Source organism: Pogona vitticeps, chromosome 6 (genome assembly GCF_051106095.1).
Source record: "Pogona vitticeps strain Pit_001003342236 chromosome 6, PviZW2.1, whole genome shotgun sequence".
Lineage (NCBI taxonomy): Eukaryota > Metazoa > Chordata > Lepidosauria > Squamata > Agamidae > Pogona > Pogona vitticeps.
In genome coordinates, this window is record NC_135788.1 from 69,175,898 (window position 1) to 69,202,604 (window position 26,707).

Genomic DNA, 26,707 nt, shown 5'->3' on the forward strand with positions numbered 1-26,707 from the left:
GAAAATAAATACTGCCAGAGACAATCTTTTGTCCAATATTTTTGTATTATAACATGATTCTGCAGTTAATTTTTGTAGGGGCAAAGTGTCTACCAGAAAGCAAATAATCCTTCTTAAAAAACTAGGTAGAAGCCATGTGGTCCTTAAAATTGTACAAATGCAAGACTAATAAAAAACAACAAACAGCAAGCTTTTGTCAATGATGTCTACATCTTTAGGCCATGCACCAATATTTTGTGGATAAGTGCAGATAAATCATAAATGAGAGTACCGAAAAATAATGAAAGGTGGTCATGCCAGGTCTGTTCAAATGCTGGCTGCAAATAGGAGCCAGCATTTGGGGAGAGGGGTGGGGGGCGCAGTTTCCAGCTTCATCCCTGATAACATTTGGCCAGAATTTTCCACCCAGCTCTTCAAAGAAAGAATCTTTAGGAAAGAACTGCCCTGCAATTGAACAGAGTACAGCAGGATCTCACCTGCTACTTTGTTACACAGTATTCTCTTAAGATGACACTATGGAACTCCTTTCTTGAAGTGGCAGTAGCACATTACTGTATTTCTGATTAGCAACTGATCATGTGGACTGCCTTCTTTAACATGGTGATCAACATTTTTAAGGAAATCATTAAAAGAGAGACTAGTGTTTTTTCCTTTCCACTTTGGAAAGCACTTGCTGAGAGAAGGGAAGGATGTGAAACTGTCACAATGCCCAATAACTCCCCCAACCCCTCCCCTCCCCTCTGTTTTCATGAGGCCCTGAAGGTCACAAAAATGGAGAAGGAAGATTTTCATAAGATGAAATGTTCAGGACTAGGACCCACGCTTTGGCTCAGCTAGAGGAGAAACTGGTGTTTCTTAATCATTCCAAAATGAGCCCCATAATGAAACTTCTGAAACTACTGTACTTGAATGCAAGTATCAAGTCAATAACACAAAGATATCCTACTGAGTTAGCAGAGACTTGCAGTTCCTGCAAGGGAAGTAACCATGAGCAGCCATGAACTCACAGAGCATGGATCCAACCCTGCAGTAGCCTCTAAACCTTCCCGATTAGAGCTACCCAACTTTGCTTTCTTTTTTTCACATGAAAACATCCAGGTCACCCAGGGATATCTTGCAAACTTGGATAGTAATGTTGAAAAACTGAGTGGAAAACAGTATTCTTAAATGTGACCAGAAATTTAAAATAGTGAACACTCCTTTTATACCACTATTAAACAGCAACACCTCTTGTGGAAGCAGGCTGTTTATTTATTTATTTATTTATTGGTATTGTATTCATTGATCCTTTTAAGATTATACACTCATTGTTAATAATCTTAAATATTGTCTTTTAATTGTTATAAACCACCTTGGGGGGGGTTTAAAAGAGAAAGGAGGGTTAAAAATGTTTAAAATAAAATAAATTTAAATAAATACAACTGCAAGGTTTAATATGCTAGAAAGTGATCAATTTGCAAAATATTAATAATTGTAAAAATAAGAACAATGCCATGGAATTTCACACAATATTATAAGCATTTACAGATTTCAGAAATAACACCATCAGAGCTACAAAATACGGCAATATTAGGAACAGCATACGTACTGCGCTGATATTTGATACTTAGGTTTTTGGTTAAAATTTGTATCTGTTACATAATACCAGTCAATGCTTTTATAATTTTGATTGACAGTGCCTGGTATTTCAACAACAACAACAACAATAATAATTATATGCCATCAAGTCAGTTTTAACTACTAAGAGTAGTACCCAAGAGTACTCAAAAGTGGCTTACCATTCCCTTCTTCAGCAGGCACTGCAATATAAATTGACATATAAATTATTATTGGAAAACAGTTTGAGAACAGTGCAAGGGGAAAGAAATCTAGTTACTTTTTGCCTGTGTCCTTGACCCTTTTGCTTTCTAATTGTATTTGCAAAGGGTGGGTGTTAGACTGACTAAACAAATGTGTGTTATGATTAAATAAGGTGAAGCTTTTTCTATTGATTTACTTTATGTAAGCTCCTCATACCTTATTATTGTCAAGTATCGTCCAAGTATCATCTTACCTGCTATTCTGTCTCTGCCTTCTTCTGAATCTTTGCTTCCAGATAAGCTGTTGAAATAAAGGGAGATGTGGTTCAGGAAACAGATTAAATATCCAGTGCTTTCTTCCAGTTATTGACAAAACAGAGATGACAAGGACTCTCTTTAAGTGAAAGACATATTTCATGGCTAGTCTGAACTAGCTCTTTATCCTCCTCTTTTCTTGGTTCGGTATTTTACTGTTCACAACTCTATATGCCTTGCAGTAGAAGGTTTATCTATTTGGGGAGTACAATAATAACAGTTTAATCAAAAGAGGTGTTTGCTGTTTAATAGGATAGAGATAAATTTTGGAAGTTTGTTGAATAGAGACAAACCTCTCCCAATTCAGAAATCCCTCAGCTATTATGCATTGAATATAATCTCTCCCCAGATTTGGCCTCAGCTTATAATGGCTTGGAACCTGTGCTCTTTTCTACCACTTACACAAATGTACCAAGTCGCTATGATGCAAGAGGGGAAAAAGAGAAACCAGTGTCAGTGCTGAGGTTTCAAACTGTTTCTGCATTCCAAGGCCTCCTTGCCAACATGAACTTGAGAAAGGGTAGTGTTTTGTTTTCTTAATTCCTTCTGATTCGTTGACCAGGAGGAAATAAAGCATTGCAATTCGCAGAGTTAAGCTGAGAGCTCTTTCTAAAAGTCTTCCTTCACAAGGCAGACGTCACAGAACTGAGCCAAAATGCCTTCTCATTTTGCCGTCCGATTGAAGCTCAGCAAAATGGAAGCACTCTGTCCCAGGGGGAGAGGGGCAGAATCAAATTCCGATGGCTTAACAGCAGCATCAAGGAGAACTCTTACCTTGAATAATACTCAGAATCCATCTGGCAATGGCACCATATTATCAGGTAGCTGACAGGCGCTCTCTTTCTTGCTGCTTTTCTGGCAATGACTGTGAAAATGGTGAGGAAATAGGAACAATTGTGTTCCCTTTTTCATCCTTTCACTCCTTCCATTTCAAGCTGAAATCTTTCAGCCAAAAATTTCCTGCATACCTCTACATTCCAGAGCAAGCGTGGAGGCTGCATTACTGACTGATTCTACATCACGTCTAAATGCAGACGATGCCAAATCCCCTTCAGCAGTTCCAAATGAACAACTATATTTCATTTGGGGGGGAAAGAAAAGTGAATGTAAAGCTTTACGGGCTCTGAGGAGTGATAGTGCTGAAGTGAACAGTTGCCCCTAGACATATCTACAAACACAGGATATGCCCCTTTCCATCCTAGAACTGTTCTATTTTTCGGCTTCCTAGTTTTAAGCATACTTAGAATTAATAGCCACTTGAAGTCACACTCCAGGTCCATCAGACGTACTAGAGGAATGGGGAGATAGCCTTCCAGCAGAATAATATATAATTACAAGAGCCAGAATCCTGTTTGGAAATGCACAGTGCAAATAAAAGCTGTTTTCCTACTCAGGTAGACAGTCCTTCTTGTGCCAGTTGTACACTGGTTGTGAAACTGGGGAAATAACCGGTTATGCTAAGAACAGCCCACCAGAAACTGAGTGCATGTCCCTTCAAAATGTGCTGTTTTGAAACAAGATTTTGGCAAAAGATGTGGCTGTTTGTTCATTTTTTGAAGTAATCATACTATTCAGGATTGTCCATACTTACTAGAAACCAGAGTCCATCCAGTTGCAAAGGTTTTTTTCCCTGTGGTCTACTGAAAATTAGATATGACAGAACAGTATTTTTATTGATTTATTATTTATATAAACTATTTTACCTTACTTTTTTCTTAAGAAAAAGGATCCAAGGCAGCTTACCTCTTTAAAACACAATATTAAAGCTAGAAACAGTGAATTGTTCAAATATTAAATGAATTAATAACATTATATTAAGAATGTTAAGTAAAGCATTACTTTTTTTGTTTGTTCAGTCGTTTAGTCGTGTCCGACTCTTCGTGACCCCATGACTAAAATACCACAAAATGCAAACCAGCTCATTTTAAAACTTCTCCTAGGTAGTCTGCCACTAAGGGGAAGCCCGCCTGAAAAAAAAGGTATTTGCCTGCTTGAAGAAGGACAGCAATGATGGGGCCAACCTGGAGTTCCAGAGTCTAGGAGCAGTGTCCCATCATCCTCACAGGTGTACTGTGAGGATGATGGGATGAAGAGAAAAGCCTATTCTAATAATTTTAACACCCCAGGATGCTTAAAAGGGGAGATACGGTTTTTTAGATAGCTTGACCTCAAACTGTGTAAGGCTTTACAGATTAAAACCACCATGTTGAAATGTGCCCAGAAGTGGATCAGCAGCCAGTGGAGCTGCAGTAACAAAGCGGTTATCTGATCTCTGGAACCAGCCCCGGTCAGAAATCAGGCTGCAATATCAGACCCACTGAAGTTCCAGAGCATCCCACTCTTTCACCAAGATGCTCAGAATAATATATACATAAGTCTTTGTCTCAGTCTATTTGCATGAAGAAATGCACAGAGATGGGAGAGACAACCTTAAGGATACTAAAATCGTAAATAAGTCTTTCAATTTCTTACAAAGCTGTGGAATAGCAGGGGGCTTGTCTACTTCTTCTGCTGGACTGGAAAAATCTTCATCCAACTGGGTCCATGACACTTTAGTTGAGAGAAGGAGTCCTCGCTTATTTTCAGTGTTACTGTAGTTTCCACGATGTCTGGACTTTGAAGACATCTCAGTATACAAATGTGAAGGCTTGCAAAAACAAGAAACAATTTATTACAAATTTCAAAACAATTGTAGTCTTTACAGAAGAAATTGATATTTGGGTTAACATTGGTGTAGAACATGTTTGTCTAGCTGTAAAAGAGGAAGACTGCTGCTGGAGCATCAGAACTTCGGATTAAAAAGTAAAACCTACACTTCAAGATGCTGGGGGAGAAGGGGAAAGGGAGGGCAACACAATTTGATGTGAGAAGGCTCATAATACAGCAGTATTGCGTCCCCACACCCACTAAAGGGCACAAAGGGACATCTGAGCCTCCTATCGTCCCCCCATATTTTTAAACTGGGGGTGCTACTGGCCTTCATTTGAGCCCCTTGAGCCTCAAGCTGCCATTTCCTAGTCTACAGCAGTGTTATCGACAGAGAAGGAACAAACATACTCTCTCTTTATTTTCCGAAACAAAGTGATTTGTGACTTGTGGCTGGCACATTGAGTAGAGACGTTCATTCAGTTGTTTCATTCCCCAACACTGGCCATGCTGATTAAGATTATCAAGAGCTGTAGTTAGCATCTGGAAGGCAACATGTTTTAAACCATTGTTTAATGGTTAGTAGTGTAAACCTAGAGGATTAAATCCAGATAAGTCATAATACTTAGAGACCCATTGAATTAAAAAATTACATCCATTCAATGCCTCATGTAATTTGTAGAGGAGACCCGTTCTTCTTAGTTCCCTCCAAATATATTTGATTATAATTCCCACAATTCCACAGCCAGATGAATTGATTGCCGGATTATGGGAACTGTGGCGATCTCCTCTGAAGACCCTATTCTCCTGGCCTTCACAAGTATCTCGCTCCTCTTTCTTCTTCGCTGCCACCAGATAGTAATGTTTTAATATCAATTGATTATGGAGACACGTGTGCTATTAAAACTTAAATCTTTTATTTGATCAGGGAAGTTTATAATCAATATATATTCATAGGATAAATCACAGGTTGTCAATCACTTATATAAGAATCAGATAGTATATAACATCAAAACTCATTTAACACTCTGCTTCAATCTATGCTGTTACAGATCTCTAACTCACTCTTCAATCACTTTTAAGCTACACACAGTCTCCCTCTCTTCTCAGACTCCATACACCAGTCTTTATATCCAGCTCCCTCCCCCTTTGGCTCCACCTTCTGTCCACTCATTGGCTCCTGCTTCAATGTTCTGCGGTGACGGGCAGGTGAGGGCAGGACTGTTCGCCACAGCAGTGGTCCCCAACCTTGGGCCTCCAGATGTTCTTGGACTACAACTCCCAGAAGCCTTCACCACCACCTCTGCTGGCCAGGATTTCTGGGAGTTGAAGTCCAAAAACATCTGGAGGCGCAAGGTTGGGGACCACTGCACTACAGGAATCATCATGAAGCAAGGGTTGCAGATGTGGAAAGTCTAACACAGAGCACACCCCAAAATTCTAGAAACGTGAGAACTGAACAAAAGATTTTTTTTTAAAAAATGCCACCAGTCTGAATAACCAACTCTCCAATGCAAAATTCACACGATCGTAGATACAGACCACAATACTACGCGACTGCCTGTATTTTTAATTTCATTGGACCATTTCGACTTAATGACAAGCAACCTTTTTTTTCTAACAAGATTGGGAGAAACATCCATATCACCAGGTCTGAAACCTGTCCCTTTGACTTGAGTTTGCAGTTCCCATTCTGAAACCTGATTTAACCAAGGAGCCCACAACTCTGTGGTATTCAGCCTGATGAAGAGCTAGCTATGCAGGGCTGAAAGCTAGTTTATGGTTGTAAAATTTTTTAGTGGTTTATTACAGTGTCACCCACCTTTGCCTTCAGATTGTGTACAAGGATCACATGCCTCCCCTCCTTTTCTCACACAAGCATAGTCGGAAACCTTTTTGAGAGCAGGACAGTAAAATGTCCATGGGCAAAATGTTTGTGCCAGTGTAACCTGGATTGGGTACTGGAAGCATTTAATTTAAAGTAATTAAAAGCTTATTCCCTCTTTTTAGGTTCCGAGGCTCCCTGGGACTTCTTTTTGTCTCAGGGAAAGCTCAGAATGAAGGGGAGGGGGGAGCCCTTAAAGGTAGAAATTAAATTAAATGCTCCCTTCATCCAGTCCAGGTTATGCCACAGAAGGATATCCAACAGGATATTTCCCACTATGTGTTGAATCATGATTAATCTCTGACTTCACACACGTAGACACTCAGTCTTAGACATCAGAAGTAACTAGTTACATGTGATGTTGCTAGAAAGTAGTTATCTTTTGCATAAGAAGTTATAAAACTAATTGTTGCTGAGTGACTTTTTAAATGTAATAAGTTACTTAGATGTGACCTGTAACCCTCAGTTGCTTTCCAATGTTACTTTTAAAGGGCGGTTTTACAACATTTTAGATGCATATTAACAGGAATTTTCAGGTTTTATATCATTCTTTTATCAATGCTATGTGGCAAGGAAAGTATTACCAGTCATGATTGGGATGTATAATCTCCAGGCTTAAAAGGAAGATACGGTACCTCAAAATGCCAGATGTAGTGGAGGGGTATCAGGAGACATGTATCTAGTCTCGTGTGTTCTCTGAGGCATCTGGTGGGGCCACTATGAGACACAGGAAGCTGGATTAGATGGGCCCGTGGCCTGATCCAGCGGGGCTCTTCTTATGTTCTTATTCTTTGCTTTGCTTTTTGGTATTTGAAAAATAACTCCAAGGTGCAATAACAATTGGCTACCTGAGAGTGTTTCCCTGTATCTGATCTTGTTAAACATTAAAAAAAAATTCTTGTGTGATGAGTGCAACAATCATGATAAGGGCAATCTGGCTACTGAGAAAATACCAGTAGTGCGACAAATTATTTTGAAATGTAACATTCCAGGCTCTGCTTAATCCACATATACTGTAAATTGGCGTGAATCTGTTGTAGATCTGAACAATACTGGCCATGGTCAGGGACACTATTTCAAATGGCGAGAATAGTGGAAATAACCACAATCACATCAGAGATGATGGCAAACAAAATTGATAAAGAAAAATATTAGAGTAAAAATGAGTACAAATGAGATGAGTAGGACGAAGAGAAAGATGCTGCTGCGCGAGTAGCACATTATGAGCATTGGAGCATCAATCATTCTGTTTCTGGAAGCTGACAAAAAGAGATTGCCACTGGTTTTTCTGAGATGTCACTAGTACGTTGATCCAGTGTTAATAGCAAAATCCCTATTGGCAAGATATTATACACACATTTTCAGAACAGACCATGAAATTTAATTTATGAGAACAAAATCCTCTATAGCAATCCAAAATTGGGCATTGGAGAGCATTGCACTAATAAAGGAAAAGGGGTTTGGAGTAATAGTAGGAGAAACACATGGAGAATGATATGGAAGAAAAAGACCCAGCATATGCAGGCACAATATATAAAGACATACAGCTATAAAGGCCATATAATCTTGTATCAGCCAAAATTGTAAAAAACATAAATATGAGCAGCTGGAGCTAGAAAAGCAAGCCTGGGTATGGAAAAAGGAAAAACACACACCAAAGATTTAGCGTAACCAGATAATACTTATTCCAAGAGAATAAAATGCTGAAAGTACTGCTGGCGGTCACCATTTCAGCAGGAGTAGGAAAGAATTGTGTTGTATGCTTCAATAGAGAAAGGCCCTCTGTATAAAGAAAGTGAAATCTGGAAAGTTGCCCAACTCACCTTTATATTAGGAGAAGGCCTGAAAGTTGAAAATGGAGCAGTCTAAAAGCAAAGCCTGGAATTGTTTCCCTTTGGGGGACAATAACCTCTGGAATCTTTCAGACTGGGTGGCTGCTTGGAGAAAAGCAGCTTTTCAAAGTTCTTTCTAAAAGTCAAATGGCTAAATCTTAAGAAATGCCATAGAAAGGGGGCATATAAACGAAAACACCAGAGAAACATCACAGAATTTTAAAAATGAAGACACTTTATCAAAAGTTCATGGGAGTATTCAGTTAATGAAGACATTACCCCAGTGCTAACTTAAGCTGAAATAGGCACAACCATGAATTAGCCACTTACTTTTATTTTAAATGTATTTATCTACATTTATTGTTCAGCCTATGGAGAATTCTCAGAGATTGAATAAGGTAAGAAAAACAACAACACTCCTCTTCGGAGTGTCATTTACAGTATATCTGTATTTGCCAGAAAATCCTCTGCCAGGTTGTTTTTACTGTCAGAATATAGAACTAGATTGGGGAACACGTGACTTTTCAGATCTTATGGACTCCAGCTTCCATCATCCTTTACTATGTCATATTATGCACTGGGGCATGATGACTGAGGAGGATGGGATTTGCTGTTCAACAACATATGAAGGGCTACACATGTTCTGTACCTTGTTGTAGAAGATCATGGGATCCCATTGCCTTAAGCGACAGGATTTTCTAAGACTGGTGGCTGTGGGTCCACTTGCAGGTCAGCTGCTTAGAGGTGACTCCAAGGAAACTCCAGTAGTGGCTGCGGCAATGGCATTTTCTACCTGGGAATTCTCAGTGTTGCACTGGTCTGCTGGGGTGTCAGCTGATCCCTGTGCTTTCTTCTTCAAGGAAAGGGCAATGGCATCAATGCCACTTTGTGTGTGAGAGGGTGGTTGTACAGCTGCTTTCTCACTGCAAGATAGCACTGGCTGATCTTGTAAATATTTGTACACAGCAGCCTGTCAAGGGGCAAGAGTCTCCGAAACCAATGACAAACCTGGGGCGGGGTATATTTCCTTGGAACCCATTTAAAGTATTTACAAGCAGCCCTTAACACAAGGATGGACAACTTCTCAGAGTCCAAGACCATTAGCCTTGGAGGACTCTCCTCCCCTCTGGTGGCTACCAGACTAAGGTCTGGTCTACTCCCTAGAATCCTTTAAAAAACAACGCCTCTGTCCCCCAAATTGCAAATCTCACCCCTAGAACACTATGGAGGGTGTTTCACTTTCAGGACCTGTTTTAGGACTTCACAGATCTTTTTAATCAACAGGAAGTGATTGGCGTATCACTCCTGGTTTAAAAAAAAAAGAAAGGCTCACAACAAGCCTAGGACTTGCAGGATAAATCATGGCCGAGAAAAGCTTCTATGGATGGAGACTGTAAATTATGGGATCTTTCTGTTTTGTAGGAGATACTGAGTAGTGCACACTCTCCACAGATCTCCTTTTGCATATTGCACAGCCTTCTTGTCTTACTGAGGTAATACTGATCTCCTTTTACGTGATAGGACACATCTAGAAGGTTTCAGTCCAAACAAAGTGGACTTCCCAAAGTGCTGGGTGGGACGAAATAAGAAAACAACTCCCAGGCCTGTCCAGAAATATTTGGGCAGTCATATGTCCCAGCCCTGGCTCTGTTGCCTACTCTGCACTATCCTTTTGGCCTGCTTATCTCTATATGCCCTCTACAAAGACATCTTCCCAGTTCTCAGCCAGCCCTGAGGGACATTTTAATCTGAGACAATCTGATCAATTTTGTTTAGCTCTGTGTCTAGTCCGGAGTTTGTTTAAGCTCCCTTTAAGCTTGTTTAAAAGTATAGTTCATTTAATATGTACACTTCCCAGTTTTTCTATTAAAAACTGTTGAGAATAGCTGAAGTGGGTAGGCATCCTTCAGTCTCGAGAGACTATGGTAACATCCTCTGGTCTTGGACCAGCGTCTAGTGTGGCTGAGACGGCCAATTTGAATCTCTTCCACACTGAAGAGAAATATAATCTGTCGCCTGGCCAGCTCCCTGATTTTGCTGGTTTCGGGGCTGCCTCTTTGCCTCAGCCTGCTGAACAAGTGCCTATTCAAAATGGGAGAGGCCATGAAGCACTGCCTGCCTTCAGGCTGAATGCTCAGATGTAAAGGTTTTCCATCTGTTGAGGTCCATTCGTAAGGCCTTCAGATCCCACTTGCAGATATCCTTGTATCACAGCTGTGGTCTCTCTCTGGGGCACTTTCCCTGCACTAATTCTTCATACAGGAGATCTTTTGGAATCTGACCATCAGCCATTCTCACAGCATGACCAAGCCAATGTAGACATTGCTGTTTCAGTAATGTATGCATGCGAACAATTCCAGCCCATTCTAGGATTACTCTATTTGGAACCTTGTCCTGCCAGGTGATACAAAAAATGCATCGGAGACAACGGATATGGAACGTGTTCAGCTCGTTCTCCTGCCATGCACAAAGGGTCGAGGACTCACTGCAGTACAGGAGTGTACTCAGGACATAGGCTTTATAGACCTGGATATTGGTACAATATATGCTGTCAGCCTCTTATTAAGCCATACTCTGTGAGTCTAGAGAAGATGGCAGCTGCTTTGCCAATGCGTTTATCCAGCTCAACATCTAGAGAGTGTGTGTCAGAGATTGTTGAGCCAAGGTATACGAAATCATGAACAACCTCCGATTCTTGTGTAGGGATGGTAATAGAGGGAAAGCAGCAAAATCAGGGAGCTGGACAGGGGACAGACTGTATTTGTTTTCAGTGTGAAAGGGACTGTCACTCTCAAATTAATAGAGGGAGGTGAGCCCATGACCTGGCCAATGACTTGTGTTTTCTTCAGGCTGATTGTTAATCCAAAATCTTGGTAGGCCGTACTAAAAGGATTCATAAATTGTTGGAGCTCTTCAGCAGAATTGGCAACAACAGCTGCATCATCAGCGAAGAGGAAGTCCCGCATGCATTTCAGTTGGACTTTGGAGATTAAAGAGCTTTCCATCTGATCTAGTCCGGAGATAGACACCTTCTGTTGTGATTCCAAAAGCGTGCTTCAGCATGACAGCAAGAAAGATCCCAGAGTTGGCGCGAGGACACAGCCCTATTTCACTCCACTTCAGATGTCAAAGGGATCTGATGTTGAGCCATCAAAATCTACAGTGCCCTTCATTTCCTCATGAAAATATCTGATGATGCTAAGGAGTCAAGGTGGACATCCAATGTTGGGAAGTATTTTAAAAAGGCCATCCCTGCTAACCAAATCTATGAAGGCCAGAAAGAGTGGCCGTCGTTGTTCCCTACATTTCTCCTGCAACTGCCTGAGGGAAAATACCATGTCAATGGTGGATCCATTAGCTTGAAATCCACTCTGTGATTCTGGATAGACTCTGTCTGAAAGCACCTGAAGTCTCTTCAGCACAACACGGGCAAGCAGCTTCCCTACAATGCTGAGAAGAGAGATGCTATGGTAGTTATTGCAGTCGCCCCTGTCTCATTTGTTCTTGTACAATGTGACAATGTTTGCATCCTTCATGTCCTGTGGTACTCCACCTTCCCTCCAGCAAAGACAAAAGATTTCATACAGCTCAGTGGTGAAGATCTCTTTACAGCACTTCAGCACAGGGATGCAGTCCTTCCCAGGTACCTTGCCAGAGGCAAGGGAATCAAAGTCCACTTTTATTTCTGCTAAAGTTGGTTCTCTGTCCAACTCTTCAAATACAGGCAGTCACTCGATGTTATTTAATGCCTCTTTGGTTACTACGTTCTCTCTAGAATATAGCTCAGAGTAGTGCTGCACCTAGCGTTCCATCTGCTATGCTCAGTCCTGGATGATCACACCTGTAGCAGACTTTAAAGGAGCTGATTTCTTCTGTATTTGACCTAAAGCCTGCTTGATACCATCATACATTTCCTTGATGTTACCTGTGTTTGCTGCTATCTGTAGCTGAGAGCAGAGCTGAAGCCAATAATTGTAAGAACATCTCCTGGCAATCTGCTGGACTTTGCCGTGAGCAACTTGAAGAACCTGCAAGTTGTACTCACTAGGACAGGTTTTGTATGCTGCTAGAGTTCTCCTCTTTTCCTCAATGGCTGTAATCAATTCCTCCGAATGGGCTTCAAACCAGTCTGCCATCTTTTTGGTCTTCTTGCCAAATATGGACAAGGTGGTGTTGTAAACAGCATTCTTGAAATGTTCCCATCGTTCAGGTGCATTTGTAACAGCCGGGCTTGGAAGAGTTTCCTTAAGCGCTTGGGCAAATTCCTCCACTTTTCTTTGATCGTGAGTCTTGCTGATGTCAATATGTGGTCTTCCTTCCTTTTTTGTGTGATACAATCTCTTTATTCACAGTTTTACTCTGCTACGCACCAGGGAGTGATCAGTGTTGCAATCAGCAGCCTGATAGCTGTGTGTGATCATAATACTAGGGAGGCTAGAGTGTCTAGTGAGGATCAAATCGAGCTAATTCCAATTCTTCTATCTTGGATGTCTCCAAGAGACTCTGTCAAAGCTTTGTATTAAAGAACGTGTTGCTGACACAAAGCAAAACTCCAGCAAGCATTGGCCATTTTTGTTCATCTTCCCAGTGCCGAAACAGCCTAGACAAATGGGCCAAGAATTCTGATTAGTACCAACTCTAGTGGTAAAGTCTCCAAGAATGAACAACGGCTCTCTCTCGGGGATTTTTTGGATAGTAGCTGCCAAATTGTCATAGAATTTGTCTTTGACTTTTGAGAGTACTTGAAGCGCTATGGGGCGGTATATAAGCAGCACGCTTTGCTTTGCTTTGCTTTGTTGTAGACAACAGTGTTGGTGCATATGCACTAATGAGGGTGACCAGTCCTGCTGATGAATAGAGCTGCAGTGACAGGATTCTTTCACTCCCCATGGTAGGTGGAACAATGAGAATAGCAATCATATAATAAAAGTGAGAAATGCAATATAATGCAAAAAAGCAAAAAATTATAAAATTCTATGTTCATTGGAACAGTATACATCAGTTAAAACAAGACGTTGGAATATTCATACTTTTTAGATATACTTGGAAATATTCAGCATCATTTTAGACATGATAGAGTAACTCAGAGCTTGGCTACACATCATAATATTCCTGGGCTTGTGTCAAGTTTAGCACACTTGACATCAATTTAAAAGTATCAGTCTACATGATGTACAACTAAGCACACGTATTTTTGGTCAGGAAGTGGTTTTGGGAAAAAAAACACCAACAAGAGAGTGGTTCATTTTAAATTGATTCTGGTCACCCTTTGTTTGCATGTGCGAATGCCTCTATCAGTGTAAGGAGGCTCTGTGGGGGTCTGCAGGGTTTGCTGGAGTGGGTGCTAAGTACTCTTCCATTTTTCCTTATCCAGTTCTATTTTATTCCTGCATTGATCTAACACAGTGATAGCAAATGTTTTTGGGCTCATGTGCCACAACAGAAAAATACAACAACAACTCAGCAGGTGGTGTATCGTGGCAGCGTGGCAGCGGAACCGGAGGTTGCGGTGGCAGAACCGGATGTGGCAGCAGAAGAGGGAATCCCAGGCACAGAGGTGCCTCGAGACCCCCTCCAGATCCGCCACCAGCGCCAGCTGCTTCAGATCCGCCTGTCAATGTGCCAGCACTGCGGCTGCAGCCGCCTTCTCAGGTTTGGCTGCACGTGGTGGTGTGGGAGTAGCAATCCGGTGACTTATGGCTTGCCTGACTGCAGAAAGGGCTCTGTGTGCCAGCTGTGGCATGTGTGCCATAGGTTTGCCATTGCTGATCTAGCACTATGACAATTCAAAAACTCATTAAAAATTAAATATTAACAAATCTGAGAAGACTGGGGACAGACTGTTGCACTACAGTTTGTGACTCTTGCTCCCCCAAGCACGTCCTGGAAATTCCCCCTTGCTGGAACACAGTCTGTGCCCTCCATCTCAGCTCCATGGAGCTCCTGGCAGTTGGAGAAAGTGGGGTGTCTGGTCTTCAGAGCTAGGAGAAGCCCCACTACCTACCCACACTCTCCTCAGCTTGAGATAAGCCTTCATCAAGTGAAAAGCTCAGAAACACTCCACTTCCACATCTACTTACAACAGAGAGGCAAGACATGAGGGGTTGCAGTTTCCATGAAGATGCACACACCAGCACAAAAACATATGATATAATATTGATTCTTAAAAACCCAGACCAGCCTCCAATTTAATTCAACAGCGTAGTCACACTCTTAATCAGCCACAATTCTGTTCCATTTTCCCCTAGTATACTCTTTTGTAATATGTTCGGCTTCCATCTCTCTCTCTCTCTCTCTCTTTCTCTCTCTCTCTCTGTCTGTCTCTCTGTTTAATTCATTAGAGAAACAGAATTTGGAATTTGCCTTTGAAAATCTAGCAACTGGTAACCATTGCTCACCTAAGACAGAAAATATAACTTTGTTTCCTAATAAAGACTGGCCCTATCATTAGACAGAGTAAAGCATCTACCTCCAATAGCAAGACAGGGATGGAGTGAAGATGTAGGAAGGCAGAGGTATATGTGTTGGCTGTCCTGTCCTGCTCTCTTGAACCTGTTATAAGATGCTGCAGCAGAGACCTGCTTATTGCCAGTGCCAATATCCGACTCACCTAAGATGCTATAAAGTAAGAGGCTGTCATCAGATTCTCCATGGTGAGCAAAAAAAGTATTTCATGATCTCTTCATGCAGTTTGCATAATATGAGCAAGAGGTAATCCTATAGATTATAAACGGTTAGTGTGTGGCCGTCCAAATGTTGTTGGCCGATAACACCCATAATCTCCAGCAACATATATTAGACAACTGTTCTCACTTAAAGAAATTTGAGAAACTCAAAAGCTTTACCATGCACTCTATAACTCTCAACACTCTAACCATAAATTTTGCAACTGGCTTTCCTTCTAAGGAAGTTAAGTTCCCAGCCCTACACTCACTGATTCTGAAATAAGCTTGGCTATAAACAAGAAGACTCACTTACACATAAATGTGATGGTTTGGAAGTAAGCACCATCATGGGAAATCGAATACATATGCTAAATTTCACTGCTTTCACTGAAAACATTTATAAGAATCTACAGTTTAAAAGAGAACGGGCAAATGCACAAAAGACGGAATCTGGTAAATCTTAACATAAAGGAAACATTAAGGGTATGAGACAGAGTATCACAAAATTTACCAACATAGATCAAGGTCCTTAGATGATATCAGTGTTGAGTCTCTGTTCCTTTCTGCAGCTGCTGCAGGTGCACACAGTGGGCCAGTCCTTGCTAGCCTGGTGCCTCAGTAGTTGTGTTTTTCCACACACCCTTGAACCAAAAAGGCAAGGTACAGGAACTTGTGTTCCTTAACTGTCTTTCCAAATTCCATTGAACTAGAAACCCTTCCATGAAAGCCCAAAAGGGGCTTTTTGCCAAATACTGGCGTCTTTCTAGCTGACAGATAAGATGGATGCTTCTTTCCTAGCCCTCTCAGCAAAAGGAAGATTAGGACAAGTAGTCGTCAAAGTTTTGGTCACATGGGGAGCTGGGGAAAATGTGCTGGATGAAAGGGGCTGGACTGAACTGAAGCCGGATTCTAAAACAGAAACTCCTCTCTGCTTTTATTTCAAAGCAAGACACTGCTGTCCCTGTAAAACAGTTTGGCCTTTTCGGAGGAGGGTTACGCTCCACTAAGGAAGTAATGCAAAACTTATCCCTCTTTCTCTCTCTTTTTGGTTGCCATGGATATAGCACTGAGTTATACAAAGCCCTCCAATTTGCATTGCAAAGCAACATCAAGCAAGGAAGGACACACAACTTGATATTCTGAATGCAGACAGCTCAAGGAACTTTCATTGGACCGCTGGCAAATATGAAAACTCAAAAGTGCTTAAAGATGGACTTATCAGAAAGCTGCCTAGACAGAAACACTATGTGGAGGCTGTGTAATCTGCAAAAAGCAGACTTGCTTGGTGTTCCTGGCATCAAACAGGTGCAGCTATGTAATGTGTGTGTTTGTGTATTTAATTTACTTCATCCATCCCTTCAACCTTAGTTTAAACTTTTATTTAATTCCCACATGAGATGTGTCTTAAACTCCAGGAGGAAATGTTTGAACTGGATTTTCCTTGAGCTCCAAATTTTGAAGCCAGTCTTGAATGTAGGTATTCTCCTAAATTCACTGGAGAAATTTTGTTGCTGCCTGCCTGCCTGCCTGCCTGCCTGCCTGCCTACCTACCTATTTATTTATTTGTTCATATGCTGCCTTTCTCCCCATAGGTGGCTCACAACAGATAAAATAACAAAATTAAAAACACTACATAAATATCACATTTTAAAAACAAACACACATTGAGATTTAAAAAATCAAGTATTAAAAACATTTTAAAATCTGTAAGTTAAAAACCAGAATTCCTGAGATAACTAACTGTTTAAAGGCCTGCCTGAAGAGGAGGGTCTTTGCCTGACAATGGAAGGACAGGACGGAGGGAGCTAACCTGGTTTCTCAGGACAGTGCATTCCAAAACCTGGGAGCAGCCACTAAGAAGGCTTTCTCTCTGGCCCTCACCAAGGGAGCTTGGAAGGTGGTGAAACAGAGAGGGCCCTCCCCAGAAGATCTTAAAAGCTGAGAAGGCTCATATAGCATGATACAGTGCTACCAAGGTTCTCTATGGAAATGCAATTCTCAAAATGAAATATGGGCACTCCAGTACACTTTCACATATTTACTTTGATTCAAATCTTGAAATGAGTGAGAATTTCAATTAACTAGTTTAACCAGAATTTACCAGTATTTGCACATTTCTTCATATCTGTAACAGAAAGAACTTGAAGTTTGACAAACTGAATTCAAGCAGCAACTAAACCTGAGGGATTAATTTATCCACATCAAAGATTTGAATGTATTATATTCTGGAATGTTAGTGTTAAATTAGGTTGCTACCTTTTTTTGTCCCAGAGATGCTCCTCTTATTTAAGGTCTAGATCAGTGGTCTCCAACGTTTTTGACACCATGGACTGGTTGGTGGGGATGGGGTCCATGTGCGTGGGGGCGGGGCACCCCCACACTCACGCACATGCACGAAGGGGCAGGGGGCGCTTGACATGACATACTTGTGTGCATGAGCAAAGGGGTGGTAGCGGTCACACGGTGCATGCACACACTCGCACGCGTGCACACACATGCACATTCACATAGGGGCAGGGGCACACACACACATGCACATGAGTGATGGGGCTGTGGGGGGTGTACTGGGAGTGCATGCGGGGGGGCAGGGGATCTATCTCCATGGCCCGGCCCGGCCAAGGCCATGGACCAGCACCATGCTGCGGACTGGGAGTTGGGGACCCCTGGTCTAGATGGCAGATAGGTACAACATTGTCCACTCCATATTAGAAATAGTTGCACCTGTTGAATTTGGCTGGAACAAATGAGAGACGACTTTTTGCAATTCTTTGGAAGAATTTGATGAGATTAATAGTTTCATATTTTGGACAGAAATATGGTTTTTAAGTTATTTTTAAAAAATCAAGAATTTAAATTCTCATACATTTCTGAACATCTTTTCTGCAACCCTATATATGTTTGCTTGGAAGCTGACCTTAATGCATTGAAAATGATTTATTCCGCGGTATATTTTGAGCCGAAACACTCATATATGGTCTGTTGCTACATGCCTCACATGGCAACGAACCCTAAAGGAGACCTGGTGAAGAGAAACATATGGGGAAATGGGTTGCTTAAGGAAGTCCCAGCACAAACTTCACTGAGGCACGCGCTTTGTCTACAATGGAAATTGCTTCTTACCAACTTACAAGAGTGTTAAATCAGCTCTAAAGTACTGATATGAATTTCACATTGAAGCTTGATATATGCAATTTGTTGGCCATTACTTGTTACTTCAAGGGTGCTTCATTACTATTGCATTTTAGAAGCAACATTATCTGTGGCATGGAGAAAAAACATTATCAGTCCCTGTGTTGTTCTGTTGTTATTCTTTATTTTTTTTAATTATTTTATTTTTTAAAGAAAACAAATACAACAACAACAACAAAATACAAAAATACAAATAATAATGCTTGCTATACACTAAATTCTACCATGCACCTCATACCCACGGGACCCCATTGAACAATATTTTATTACGAACTTCCTTTCCGAAATTGTATAGATTGTTGTTTAGAAGCTTTCCCATTTCCTTTCACTAATACAAATTCAACAAATCTACCCCAAATAGCATAAAAATATTAGAACTTATTTCCCCTCTTTTCATCTTGAGTTTAACAGATAAGTTATCATTTAATGCAATATCCCAAACTTCACCATACCAATCTTCTAATTTAATATCATTTTTGTCTTTTCAAAACGTAACTATTAATATTCTATCACTTGTCATAAAGTTAATAATCAATTCTTTTGAGTAATAATCAAGATCTAACTTGTCAAAAATTGACAACAAAGCAATTTTAGCATTAAATTCAATATCGTTACCAAATAGATCACATATTTCCTTAAAAATCAGTTTCTAAAAGGCTTTCCTGGGGAGTAGACTGGGCCTACCGGGGGAAGCCCTCCCCTGTTAGGCCAAGTCTACCAGGCTTTCCTGGGGAGTAGACTAGGCCTACTGGGGAAGCCCTTTGAGAGCTCTGAAGGCGCCAATCGATCCGTTGGCATCGACTTGCGAACGGAGCCTCGTTCGTAGGTTGAGGCTCAGTTCAGAAGTAGATGCCAATTTTTTTCCGAGTGGTTCATAAGTTGAAATGTTCGTAACTAGGGCTGTTTGTAAGTTGACTGTAGTTGGAGCATTCTTTGACACTGCCCTTCTTTGGGATTGGGATGTAGACTGATCTTTTCCAGTCCTCTGGCTACTGTTGAGTTTTCCAAACTTGCTGGCATATTGAGTGTAGCACATTAATAGCGCCATCTTTTAAGATTTTAAATAGTTCAACTGGAATAAGAATTGTTAATGAATGCTTCCAAGAAGCAGGTATTCTCTCTCCTTCCATTATTTTATTATAAAACATTTGTAACTTAGGTATCAAAATGGAACTAAAATGCTTGTAATATTCTGGACCCAATCCATCAGGGCCTGGTGTTTTGCCATTTTTCAACTTTACATTTCTCGCCTTAATTTTTTTTAATTAACAGGATTCCCTTATTGTTATTCCTCTTAAAATTGCTTTCATTATGTTCCACAACAGGCCTAATTTATCACCTCCTGCTTCATTTACTGTAAAAAAATACTGTAAATAAATAAATTTATTGCCCTTACTTCTAACCATTCCTTCTTTATCTTTTCTATTACCTCTGGGTACTGTAAACTATTATTATCCATTCTCTACCTTTTAGAGTCTTTATAATCTTTTTTATTTCAATCTCTGTTAACATCAAAGCATGATCTGTTATTTTAATAGAATTAATTTCAGTATTAGCTATCTTAGAAATTAAGTCCTGAGATGTGAATATATAATCTAGTTAATTCTCTCCAAATATCCTTCAATTAATTATTTCTTACCTTCTTGCTTAGTATTTCATTTCTTTGATAAATATCATTCCGACCATAAAAAAGTTTTATCTTTTATCTTGTCCATAACCATATTAAAATCTCCTGCTGTAATAACATAACCTTTCTTAGCCTTTTCCATTTCTTTAAAAACCGTATCATAAAATTCTCCCTTAGTATTAGGTATATAAACATTAACCAAAGTATATTCTTCCAACCCCATTTTACCTTGTATTATCATATATCTAGTATGGCAATCTTTTACTACCTTTTCCACTTTAAATTCACAGTTTAAAAAATTTTATAATTGCTACACCTCTAGATTTAGAAGTTCCAAAAAAATTTCATATATGTCTATATTGTTCATCTTTAATTATTTACTCAGTTTTCTGATTGTTGTGTCTCTTGCAGAAAGACAAAGCCCATCTTGTTTTTCTTTTATTCTCTTTCTTTTCACTGTTGATCCCAGGCCTTTCACGTTTAATGTTGCAGGTCTTATTCTTTTACCCATGTAAATTCAAACTGTCTCCAATAGGTGACGTGTGCAACCCTTCCTCCCACCAAACTAAGAAAAATAAACTAAAGCTTACACTTGACCTAGCAACACCCAATAATTGACCACTGCCAACCTCGTGAACATATAATTTTTCACCCACTCCACCATAGTCCCATGCCATAACCACTGGCGTGGGCAAAAGGTGGGGGGAACGCCACTGCTATCTGGCGGAACTACAACCAGAGCCTCGCCTCCGATCTTTTTACTTAGCTTTTGCATTTCTACTTAGTGTTTAATAAAATAAAAACCCTTCTCCACCCCTCTTTTCTCTTGATTATAAATCAATTAAAAGAGAAAAAAAGTGAGATTTAAAACTTAGGTTTTTAGTAATCTTAATTGTGTTATTGCTTATACTATCTAAAATTAGTATATTTAATGTGATTTTGCCAGTAAGATATATATAGAAGCAGAAAAGAAAAAAGAGAACAAAAATTAAAAAGTAGTCAGTATAGAGGAGGAGGAGGAGGAGGAGGAGGAGGAGGAGGAGGAGGAGGAGGAGGAGGAGGAGGAGAAGAAGAAGAAGAAGAAGAAGAAGAAGAAGAAGAAGAAGAAGAAGAAGAAGAAGAAGAAGAAGAAGAAGAAGAAGAAGAAAAGATATATATAAGGAGTGAAAACGCTGATCTATCTTCTTCCAGGAATCTGGTCATTTCTGGTTCACCTTCTATTTCTTTGCTTGTAGTTGGGAATTGAGTCCTGACTGTTACATAACAGCACTGATGTTACCTGTCTGTCATGGGTTTGGAGGGAAAGTTCCATCCTATGGGGAGTGGAAGGCGGGACATCAGGAGGAGGGGCTGTACTGTATAAATATGTGATGCCTGTGTGGTGAAGAGGAGATGCTGAGACAGACTGTGAGACACTGGGTTGGGACGAAGCAGCAGCTGGGGAAGAAGAAGCTGTTGTGGGAGTCTGGGTGTCTGACAGGGTACTACTGTGTGTCAGAGTACCAGCCTGAAAGGTTCAGGGGTCTGTGGGTTAGCCAGAACTGATGGGTTCAGGGTCTGTGCTTTAAGTTAAAGGTTCTAGGTGAACCAAACTGTATGCTTGTGTGTGTGAGAATAAGCCACGTTACTTTATTTTATTCACCTGATTGTTTTATTTACCCTGTTTGTATTTAAAATAAACCTTATTCTTTTATTGTTTAAAAATCCATCCCTGGTCTGTGTGACTTATTATAGGGAATGGTTGGTGGCAGCTTAGTAACTGTGTGATAGATCCCAGTAGGTCTGGGTTTGTCACATTGATTGGTGTCCAGCGTGTGGGATACGACTGGTCCAGTTGTCCAGCGGTCCAGCAAAGCCTTGGCAAGTGTGCCCAGAGCAAGGGGGATCTAGTCAGGGACAGTCTGAGGCGCGTAGGTAATCTTCTAGGTGTACCTCACGGGGAGGTGCGCTAGTAGAAGAACGTGCCAACTGGGGAGACTTAGATTAAGGTGCTCTGAGGCAGCCTAGTTTTGGCGGGAAAACGCTGAGGCAAAACTGCGTAGCAACAGCGAGCTAGCTTGCCAGCTGAGAGGCCCAGCAGAGGGGGGTAGGCTCTGACTCGATACTGTTGCAAATTTAGTGCTGAAGAACAGCAGCAATCTCTAGGGAGAGCTGGTTCTGAGGTAAAAGGAAAAAAGTGGTCGTTTTATTTTGAGGCTTGACTTTTTAAAGCAGCCTGTTCTGAGGGGGGGTATGCCCTTGACTCGAAGCCAAGTAGCAGACATGAGTGAGGTGAAAGACCCCCAGATTGACCAAGGTTCTGAGGATGAATTTGGCTCAGTGCAAGGTGACAGCACAGGAGAGCAGGACCCAGAACTCAGAAAAATGATCATAGCCCAACAGCATGAACTGAGGATGAGGCAATTTGAAATAGAGAGAATGGAAAGTGAGGCCAGAGAAAGAGCTGAAATCAGTCAGGTAGAGGCAGATGCCAGGAAAAGGGAAATGGCCATGAGGATAGAAGAGATGGAACTGAAACACAGAATTAGAATGGCACAATTAGAATTAACATTCCTCAATAAGAGAAACAACAATTTATCAGTTGAAGAAATTGCGGAAAGAGAAAAGTATGAGGCTCAGGCCAGACAAAGTGAGCAAGATCTTGAAAAATATAATCAGCAAAAAGACATTAAATTAAAAGAAATCAGAGATAAGACTGAAGAAAAAGTAAAAGAGATAAAAGCTAGGGCTGAGGAAGAAATTTTACAGATCAGGGCTGAGTTTGAGGCTAAGCAAAAGGAGCTGGAAAAGAAACCAAAAGAAGGCACACAGGTTAAGGCACAACCTCAAAACCTGAATTATTCTGAACAAAACATGAGGGAAACATGGGACCCTAAGTACTCCAAAGGGTTAGTTCAGAGCCTGCCAAAAATGGGCGGCCATTTTGTTGATAAACCTTCTGGGCAGAGCCAGTCCAGGAACCAGATTTTGGAGGGAAAACCAAACCCAGAGGAGAAAGACTCCAAGTACAGCAGAAAATGTTATTTCTGTGAGGGAAAGGGCCATCTAATCTCAGGGTGTGAGAAATGGAAGCAGATAAAAGGAAATGTGCCTCATGATTCTAGTGGAACCAAGCCAAAAGCTGTGTTCTGTGTCCAGAAAGAGCAAAGCTCATTGTCACAGAGGGAGCCTGTTGCCATGGCTACTCAGTCTGGGACAGCTGCCTCTGCTGATCAGGCTGAGGAAAATGGTCCTCTTCTGGAGGTAAAGCGCTGCTTGCTGATAAAAACAGATTCTCAGTTGTTTGAGACAGCAGGGGTGGACGTAGGAATACTTGACCGTCAGTATAGGGGGCTGCGGGACACTTGTTCCCAAGTAACCCTATGCCATCCAGATATCATCCCTAGGGAGTTTATAATCCCAAATGAGAGCATGAAGGTGGCAGGGATTGAGGGGCAGATAATCTCTCTGCCAGTAGCAGAGGTACCTGTCAACTTTCAAGGCTGGAGGGGAGATTGGCGGATAGCGATTTCATCGACTCTGCCAGCAGCCGTGCTCGTGGGAAATGACCTGGCTGAACATGTGAAACGGGTGCTAGTGATTACACGCTCACAAGCCACCACAGGGACAGTTCAGGGGGGTAATGATGAGCCAGAGACTGAAGCAGAGGGGAGTTCAGAAGCTGTGGTGGAAACCTTAACCACAGACAGCAGATTTGGACAGGAGCAAAAGGCAGACGCCACTCTCCAAAAGTGTTTTGAACAGGTGACTGACGCCCAGCTAACACCTGAAACCCCAGTGAGATTTCTGGAGAAAAAGGGGATTTTATATAGAGAAACCCTGAGGAATATCTCAAAAGGGGGAGAGGGGGACAGAAGTCAGCTGGTGGTACCTGAAAAGTATCGCCCCATGATCTTACAGAGGGGTCACTCTGACATGTTGGCTGCACACTTAGGAGTGAAAGGGCCCCTTGATTTGATCAAACAAAATTGGGAGCAGATCACCCAGGATGACCCACAAGACGGTGTGACTTACATAGACACCTTGATGAATGACCTAAAGCGAAATCTAGAGCTGGCAGCAGAAAACCTGCAAGCGCAGAAGGTCAAACAGAAAACATGGTATGACCGCAAAGCTAGAGAGAGGCACTTTGACCCAGGGGAGGAAGTGCTTTGGCTTAGGCCCTGCAGAGAGAATAAGCTGCAGCTCAAATGGGCAGGACCATATAGGGTCATTTCCAAGATGTCAGATCTGAACTACCTAATAGAGCAGGAGGAGAACCAAGCAAGGAGGGTGGTTCATGTGAATGCCCTAAAACCCTACTACAGAGGGGAACAGAGGGTTCTATTTGCTATAAAAGCAGCTGAGAGTGAGGAAGCTGAATTACCCTTCTGGGAGGGTAGAGGGGAAGTAAAATACAACCCAGAGGAGGTAAAGATCAGTCCTGCACTCACCCAAGACCAGCAGCAAGAACTAAAAATGCTGCTTAGTAAATATCAACAGGTGTTTTCCAACAAGCCGGGGATAGTGAAGGGAGTGATGCATCAGATCCACACAGGGGATGCACCCCCGCAGGCAGTATCCCCATACCGAGTAACGGGACCCTACAGGGACAAGGTGCGGAAGGAGCTGGACGAAATGCTGAGGGAGAACATAATCGTCCCCTCTTCTAGTCCTTGGTCTTCTCCGATCGTCCTTGTGGACAAGCCTGATGGGAGCATTAGGTTTTGTGTTGATTACAGGAAATTAAACCGTGTAACCACTCCTGATGCCTACCCAATGCCCAGGCTAGACAACCTGATTGAAACCATAGGGGGTTGTCGGTTCATCTCATCATTGGACCTGGTAAAGGGATATTGGCAATTAAGAATTGATCCCAGGGATCAAGAAAAGACTGCCTTTTGCAGCCCTTTTGGTCTCTATGAGTTTCGAGTCCTGAGCTTTGGTCTCAGAAATGCACCAGCCACATTCCAAAGGCTGATGGACCAGACCTTGGCAGGGCTCAGTGACTTTACAGTGGCCTACATTGACGACATAGGGATCTTCAGTAATACCTGGGAAGATCACCTGATACACCTGGAGTTAGTGCTGCAGAGGTTAAGTGCAGCAGGGCTAACAGTAAAGGCCAGCAAGTGTCAGCTGGGTAGCCCAGAAATAAAATACTTGGGTCACATGGTAGGGGGAGGAATGATAAAACCCCTGGAGGCCAAAATAGAAGCAGTTCGTGATTGGCCTAGACCCAACACCAAGAAAAAGGTCAAATCATTTCTTGGGTTGGTGGGCTACTACAGAAAGTTCATCCCGAGGTTTAGCGAGATTGCGGCTCCGCTGACCGATCTGACGAGGAAGAAGGCTGATGACCGCATCCCGTGGACCGGCTACTGTGAGGCGGCGTTCCAGAGGTTGAAGGAGGCGTTAATCAACTATCCTGTCCTGCGTGCTCCAGACTTCGACCGGGAGTTTATCATCTACACCGACGCGTCTAACAGCGGGGTAGGAGCAGTTCTGTGCCAAGAGGATGAGAATGGTGACCAGCATCCAGTGTCCTACCTGAGTAGGAAACTTCAAAAAGGTGAGAGACATTTGGCAACCGTGGAGAAGGAGTGTTTGGCCATAGTCTACGCGATCCAGAAGGCCAAGCCTTACATCTGGGGAAGACATTTTGTTCTGTGTACTGACCATTCACCATTGCAATGGTTAAAGACAATGAAAACCCACAATAGCAAACTTATGAGGTGGGCTTTAAACCTACAGGACTATGACTTTGAAGTGAAGGTGGTCAGAGGGTCAGTGAACTGTGTTGCTGACGCCTTATCAAGAAGACCTGAAGACTGAAGACGGCGAAAGAACATGGACTATATGTATATAATGAAAACAAAAAGTTAAAATGTACCTGGTTTTGAATTTGGTTGGTATTAATAAAGGTAAATTGATGTACTGTATATGGTAAAATGTTTAAATGCATATTTGCTATGGTTAACTTGGAGTGTAAGTATATGTAAGTATTATCTGGTATGTATAAATGTTGTTGTGTATTTTATGCAGGTTGTTTTTTTGGTGAAAAGCACTTTTAGCTTTCCCCCTACAAAACAACTTTTAAAGAGGGGAGGTGTTACATAACAGCACTGATGTTACCTGTCTGTCATGGGTTTGGAGGGAAAGTTCCATCCTATGGGGAGTGGAAGGCGGGACATCAGGAGGAGGGGCTGTACTGTATAAATATGTGATGCCTGTGTGGTGAAGAGGAGATGCTGAGACAGACTGTGAGACACTGGGTTGGGACGAAGCAGCAGCTGGGGAAGAAGAAGCTGTTGTGGGAGTCTGGGTGTCTGACAGGGTACTACTGTGTGTCAGAGTACCAGCCTGAAAGGTTCAGGGGTCTGTGGGTTAGCCAGAACTGATGGGTTCAGGGTCTGTGCTTTAAGTTAAAGGTTCTAGGTGAACCAAACTGTATGCTTGTGTGTGTGAGAATAAGCCACGTTACTTTATTTTATTCACCTGATTGTTTTATTTACCCTGTTTGTATTTAAAATAAACCTTATTCTTTTATTGTTTAAAAATCCATCCCTGGTCTGTGTGACTTATTATAGGGAATGGTTGGTGGCAGCTTAGTAACTGTGTGATAGATCCCAGTAGGTCTGGGTTTGTCACATTGACTTCCATCTTTGTTGTTGTGCTTTATTACCATGTAAGTTACACATTAAAGGTAACATTGGTATTTGTTGCACATTGTCTTAAATCCTGTTCCCAACACTATGCTGCATGAGTCT

At 41.6% G+C, this 26,707-nt stretch overlaps 1 protein-coding gene across 17 annotated transcripts in view; it reads right to left on the reverse strand.

Moving 5' to 3' along the window:
- The window catches only part of ITPRID1 (ITPR interacting domain containing 1), a 65,907-nt gene extending 49,861 nt beyond the window's left edge, over positions 1-16,046 (reverse strand). For 8 of the 17 annotated variants that reach the window (XM_020803399.3, XM_078377498.1, XM_020803401.3 and 5 more), the window contains exons 1-5: positions 15,654-16,013; positions 4,587-4,761; positions 3,706-3,754; positions 2,054-2,100; positions 1,779-1,799 (exon numbers count right to left, since the gene is read on the reverse strand). In XM_020803399.3, the coding sequence (XP_020659058.3) occupies positions 1,779-1,799; positions 2,054-2,100; positions 3,706-3,754; positions 4,587-4,761; positions 15,654-15,659 (298 nt within the window). In that variant the 5' untranslated portion in view covers positions 15,660-16,013. Of the gene's footprint in view, positions 1-1,778; positions 1,800-2,053; positions 2,101-2,888; positions 3,141-3,705; positions 3,755-4,586; positions 4,762-15,653 lie in introns of those variants that run through there. The other 9 variants (XM_078377503.1, XM_078377502.1, XM_078377501.1 and 6 more) reach the window with 6 other exon arrangements.
- Between the last annotated feature and the right edge of the window lie 10,661 nt (positions 16,047-26,707).